Here is a 6,663-nt window from a genome sequence, read left to right as displayed (position 1 = left end):
CGGGCTGTTTGTTCCCTGGGGAAAGCGAGCTGCCATACAGTATACGGCGCTACCCATTTTTCCCGTGTTTTCCCCCTTGCATGCGTGTATTCATGTTTCCAAGCCCTGAGACTTTCGCTGTGAACTTGGGTTCTTTATCGTGCGCATGCGTGCACACGGGGGTGTTCGGACACCGAGGAGAGTCTGCACAAAGTTGACTCTGGGAAATAAATCCCTCGCCGAACCCACGCCGATAGGGACAACTGGGTTTAAAGCCAGCGCTTATCCGACTGAGCTATTTCCCCGCAACAAGAAAAGCATATGCATTATGACATGTAGAATTCTAAGAGAGTGAGCGAAAGAATATTGTGCGTGGATGGATGAATGTTATTTGATTAAAAAAGAAAAGCAAATGCTCATACGACCCATCTTCGTCATTAGTAATATGAAGCAGACACACGCGCCAAAGAAAATGACGTAATATCAATCATAGATACACTGTACATCACGTGGCATAAGGCCCCCCAAAAAAAGTAGTCTGTTTACGGTAACCCGACCGACCCTATTTTTTTCGCGCGACCCTAGACTTTTTTTTTTGGCATTTGGGGAAAAAAAAAAAAAAAAAAAAAAATTGGGTTTTTTTTGCAAAATAACGTAAAAATATGTTTTTTTGGAGAAAAAAAAATTAATAAAAAAAAATTCCCGACCTACCGACCCTATTTTTTTGGCCTATGTTACCGTAAACAGACCTATTTTTTTTTGGGGCCTAATTCCTAACTTATCCTTACCATCTTGAGGAAGTCAGCAACTGTTTGACGAAAATGTGATAAAGAATTTACCGAAAATGTGATAAAGAATTTACCGAAACTGGTTGCTGTTGTGTTTTCTGTTTGTTTAGACACTGTAGCTGCTCAAATTTTCTTATAAAAATTGTTGAAACAAAAGTAACTTTATTCTGATCGACCTAAACTCTATCCCAGTGCGACCTTGACATTTGTCAAGGATCAATCAGAACTATGTCGAGAGGTAACCAAACTCTGACATTCTGTGAAGTTTCAAAGATTTGGCATCAACAATGAAGAAAGCGATACTTTCATTCATTGGCTCAAACTTGATCCCACTGTCAACTAGAAAGGTTTGATGGTCAAAATACTTGAGTCATATTTTGAGATATGTGTAAAGTTTCGAAGCGGTATAGCAACAAAAAAAGAATAAGAAATTGACAAGTTTGCGTTATGTGACTCGTACTTGAACCCATCGTGACCTTGTAATTTGACGAGGGATAACAATCGAATCTAGTCTAAACAAATGAGCCAAATGATCATGTGAGATCGCTCACCGGCCTGTTTCTGCCAGCGTCTGTTCATCTCGGCGTCGAAGAGCTTCCTGTAGCGCAGTGAACGGTCCTCCTCGTTCTCAAACGATTTCTTGACGTCCGCCTCCCACTGCCTCTGGAACTCCTTGTGCCGGGTCCACCCCTCCAGTATCTGGTTCAGGGAGGTTAAGATATTATCAGAGTCAGAGCTGGACTCAGAGAGAGAGAGAGAGAGAGAGAGAGAGAGAGAGAGAGAGAGAGAGAGAGAGAGAGAGAGAGAGAGAGAGGGGGAGAGAGAGAGGGAGGAGAGAGAGAGAGAGAAACTGAAACTGAACTTTATTACCAAAGGGAGGGAGTGAGAGAGAGAGAGAATGAGAGAGAGGGAGAGAGAGAGGGAGAGGGAGAGAGAGAGAGAGAAAGAGAGGGGGAGAGAGAGAGAGAGAGAGAGAGAGGCAGAAAGAGAAAGAGAGGGAGAGAGAGACAGAGAGAGAGATAGAGGGGGAGAAAGAAAGGGGAGAGAGAGAGAGAGAGAGACAGAGAGAGAGAGAGAGAGAGAGAGAGAGAGAGAGAGAGAGAGAGAGAGAGAGAGAGAGAGAGAGAGAGAGAGAGAGAGAGAGAGAGAGAGAGAGAGAGAGAGAGAGGAAAAGATCCTGTAATCCATGTCAGAGTTCGGTGGAACACGAAAATATCCAGCATGCTTCCCCCAACATCGTGCAAAAACATAAGTGAACGTGGGTTTCAGCCCATGAACAATGAAGAAGAAGCTTAAGAAGACGTAAAAGCCAAACCTACCCTCTGAGTAGTGTCGTCCTGTTTTTTTGCCTCTACCTCCTTCAAATGTTCCAAATGAGCTCTCAACTTGTTCTTGTAGCTCTTCAAGTGCTGCTTATGTCTTTTCCGTTGCTAAACAGGAGTCAAGATGAAGAAGGACTTCTATTACTTGCAGGTACACACAGAGACCGTAAAACGCATCGAATCACCACTAGCCCATCGGTGTTAGCTGCGTCATATGGAACGTAACTGACGCTCATAAATACCTCGCACCTTATACCTCTTGACTCGTCGTTCAGGAGGTATATATAAACGAACTCTGTCAGGTTTGTATAGGTTGTGAAATAGAACATACCGGTACTCTTACATTTTCACACTTGACCTGATAGGCCATGCAGCTACTAACGAGGGGTGTGTCTGAAACACAGGTATATTATGGTAGCCTACCGTTGGATATTTCGCAGATGTGGACCACTGAGCTGACCTACTCACCAGGAACACTGACCTGACCTATTCACCAGGAACACTGAGATGACCTACTCACCAGGAACACTGAGGTGACCTACTCATCAGGAACACTGACCTGACCTACTCATCAGGAACACTGACCTGACCTACTCACCAGGAACACTGACCTGACCTACTGACCAGGAACACTGAGATGACCTACTCAGCAGGAACACTGAGGTGACCTAATCACCAGGAACACTGACCTGACCAACTCAGCAGGAACACTGAGGTGACCTAATCATCAGGAACACTGACCTGACCTACTCACCAGGAACACTGAGATGACCTACTCAGCAGGAACACTTACCTAACCTACTTACCAGGAACACCGACCGAACCTACTCACTAGGAACACTAAGCAAACCTATACCCACCAGGCTGGTAGCTCTGGTGTAGACGAATTGCCTGTGGGCGTTCTTCTCCTGGTTGTGCTCGTTGTCCGGGGACCTCTTCTCCTCCAGGCGCTGCTTTGCCTCCTCGTGCTTCTTCTCCAGCCCAAGCATCTGCTCGCGCATTCTGCACACATCCCGTCAGCGTCAGTTCCCATGGGCAATGAATCAAGGTCAAATGATGTGGATGATTGGTCAGTTTAATCAGATCTGTTGATATATATATGTGTGCTGTTTTGTTTTCAAAATGTCCAAAAATGTGATTAAAAATGCTACAATTTTCTGACGAAAGCTGTAGAGCATTTTCATTTCTTCTTGACTTCTGCATCGCCTTTCCCATTGCTCACACAGAGGCATGGCAGTGAATGCATAAATGTATACAGATACACACTTATGTACACTCACACACGCCCGCACGCGCAAACACGCATGCACGTGCATGCGTACACACACACACACACACACACACACACACACACACACACACACACACAAACACACGCACACACACACACACAAACACACACACACACACACACACACATGGATGCATGATGACAATGAGGAGAAGGAGGGGGGAGATGGAGGAGTACGGAGGCGACGACGGTGAAAACGACAATGATAATGTCGACAATGATGATGAGGAAAGTGGAATCAAAAATAACGACGGAAAGGCACCTTTCTGTCGCGACCGTTATTCTTATATAAAAAGGAAGAGAGATCAAGCGATGCGTAAGATTTATTTTTGGGAGAATGAAGGATCTTACTTGATTTGCTTGGCCTCGTCGGTTTTGATTTGACGCTGTCGCACCTCTTCCTGATGGATCTGCAGCTCGATGATCGCAATCTCCAGGTTGTCTCCTGGTCTCAGGTTCTTCATCTTCTGGACCTTCTCCCTCTGAACTCATTGACAAACGCATATGCGCACGGCCATGCGGGTACAAACACGTAGAGGCACACGAAGAAACAAGACATACGCACACACAAACAAACACAGACTTGTTTGTTAGTTCATTTGTATTCTGAAAGGTGGATCACTAATGACGGTTTTTACGGAACTTGAGAATTGATAAAAAATGTTCTCTTCCTCAACATCATAAACCTCAATACAAAGAGCTTACTATCACCATATTCCTGCTGTTTTTTGGACTCCAGCAGACCGATTGGCTTGAACGGTAAAATCATCATCATCATCGTCATCATCGTCGTCGTCAATCATCATCGTCATCCGTCATTCGTCAGTCGTCATCATCATCATCATCATCATCATCATCATCATCATCATCATCATCATCATCCAAACCAACACAATCTCCACCACGACCACCACCATCTCCATCATCATCACCACCATCATCAACTCAACCACCAAAACAACCAACCAACACAATCTCCACCACCACCACCGCCACCTCTATCGTCATCACCACAACCACAATCTTCTGTGACAACCAACACCAATACCACCACCGCCATATCCATCCATCAGCAAACCCCCCTCACCTCCTGCTCCTGCTGTTTCTTGAACTCCAGCAGACCGATGTGCTTCAGCCATTTCCTGTAGCGGTTGAACTCGGCCACCTTGCAGCGGACTTTGCCGTCCGGAGTCAGCTCACCGTTCTTTTGCAGGCGTTTCTTCACGCGCGGGATGTTGAGGTAGTGTCCCAGGTGCGGGTCAGTGAGGGCGTTGTAGCTGGTGCTGATGCAGTGGTTGTAGGGATCGCTCAGATCGAACTCCATTCTCTCCTTGTTCACGAACGCCTGCCCGGGAGGAGAAGAGAAGTGAGAAGAAAATGTCAAGTCCAGATCGGATTCATACTGGAAGGGAACCGAAAACATCTACAACCCAAGATGCCCTTGCTGAGCCCACGCACAGCAGTGTGTTGACTTTATCAAGATCGGCGAACTGTTTTTGGCTCACGTAAGTGTAGCCTATGCGTTGGTAAACTTTGTCTGTCTGTGCGTGCGTGCGTGCGTGCGTATGTATATGATCATGTATACATGTATGTCTGTGGTAGAAACTTTAACATTTGAAGACGTCATATTACATTGACGTCACATTATGACGTACGAGGGTTAGACGTCACGCGATGGAATTACTGAAAGTCTCGGTGATTGTTATTTTGAGCGGGCCGAGACTATTTGGCAGTCGTGTCCATGTAAGTAGGCAACATGCAGACAGACAGATCTAGATCTAGTGTCTCGCTTTCTTGCACAGTTTCACCTATGCTCTTTCTGTGTGTGTGTGTGTGTGTGTGTGTGTGTGTGTGTGTGTGTGTGTGTGTGTGTGTGTGTGTGTGTGTGTGTGTGTGTGTGTGTGTGTGTGACGGGGTGATTGAGTTTGTGTTACTGTTTGTCGATTTCTTACGTGAGCCTTGAAGGCTTCGCCTCTTGTTTACATTTATTTCTTAAACCTGAAGCGTCTCAGAATTACAAGTACAAGTAAGTAAATACAGCGGAACCCCCCTTTAAAGAGTAGACCTTCAATAATCAGAGACAATAAGGTCTTGGAGAAACCGGCACGGTTGGCCTAGTGGTAAGGCGTCCGCCCCGAGATCGGGAGGTCGTGGGTTCGAACCCCGGCCGGGTCATACCTAAGACTTTTAAAATTGGCAATCTAGTGGCTGCTCCGCCTGGCGTCTGGCATTATGGGGTTAGTGCTAGGACTGGTTGGTCCGGTGTCAGAATAATGTGACTGGGTGAGACATGAAGCCTGTGCTGCGACTTCTGTCTTGTGTGTGGCGCACGTTAAATGTCAAAGCAGCACCGCCCTGATATGGCCCTTCGTGGTCGGCTGGGCGTTAAGCAAACAAACAAACAAACAAAGATATTGGAGGGAGGAGAAAATGGAGGGAGTCTTAAAATGGGGGTCAATTTACAGAGGTTGTGAGAAGCAGAAAATAGGGTCTTAAAATTGGCGGAAGTCTTAAAACGGAGGGTCTGAAAAGGGTTGTTCCACCGTACGGTATAACAAAAGATAGCTAATGAAACATGTCCAGCTTACCGGGGTGCACATCTTATTCAGCGTCAGGTCCACGGCCCCCGAAGGCGCGGGGAACATGGGCAGCTTCTGCACGAGTGACATGTTGTACCACATGGGCAACACGTCCCCCTGGGGCAGGAACTTCCGCTCCGCCACCACCAGCTGCTTCTTGGGCAGCTCCAGGCGACTCATGGTGCCAGAGCAGTTGTTGGAGCTGGTCACCGGGCTGCCCAGACCGCTCGGAATAGCGCTCGCCGAGTCCATCATCCTTGAGCTGCTGGTCATGCTGGCTTCCTTGACATCCATGCTTTCCTTTTTCTTCCGCTTCTTTTCCTTAAAGATAAGAGGTGAGGTGAGGTGGGGTGGAGTGGGTGGTGTGGGGTGGGGTGAGGTGAGGTTAAGTGGGGTGGGGTGGGGTGAGGTGAAGTGGGGTGGGGTGGGGTGAGGTGAGGTGAGGTGAGGTGGGGTGAGGTGAGGTTAGGTGGGGTGAGGTGAGGTGGGGTGAGGTGGGGTGAGGTGGGGTGGGGTGAGATGAGGTGAGGTGAGGTGGGGTGAGGTGGGGTGGGGTGGGGTGAGGTGAGGTGAGGTGGGGTGGGGTGGGGTGAGGTGAGGTGTGGTGTGGTGAGGTGAGGTGAGGTGGGGTGGGGTGAGGTGGGGTGAGGTGAGGTGAGGTGGGGTGGGGTGAGGTGAGGTGGGGTGAGGTGAGGTGGGGTGAG

At 47.7% G+C, this 6,663-nt stretch overlaps 1 protein-coding gene across 1 annotated transcript in view; it reads right to left on the bottom strand.

Moving 5' to 3' along the window:
* LOC138970126 (uncharacterized) overlaps nt 1-6,663 on the bottom strand; it is a gene marked incomplete in the record, with an annotated part of 63,209 nt that overhangs the window by 54,952 nt on the left and 1,594 nt on the right. The window contains 6 exon segments of the mRNA XM_070342607.1: nt 1,319-1,466; nt 2,087-2,197; nt 2,950-3,091; nt 3,732-3,862; nt 4,468-4,725; nt 5,969-6,280. Coding sequence (XP_070198708.1) covers nt 1,319-1,466; nt 2,087-2,197; nt 2,950-3,091; nt 3,732-3,862; nt 4,468-4,725; nt 5,969-6,253 — 1,075 coding nt within the window.

This window comes from Littorina saxatilis, linkage group LG7 (assembly GCF_037325665.1).
Source record: "Littorina saxatilis isolate snail1 linkage group LG7, US_GU_Lsax_2.0, whole genome shotgun sequence".
NCBI lineage: Eukaryota > Metazoa > Mollusca > Gastropoda > Littorinimorpha > Littorinidae > Littorina > Littorina saxatilis.
Note: the sequence above shows the minus strand (reverse complement) of the source record. Positions and strands in the feature narration are given on the sequence as shown.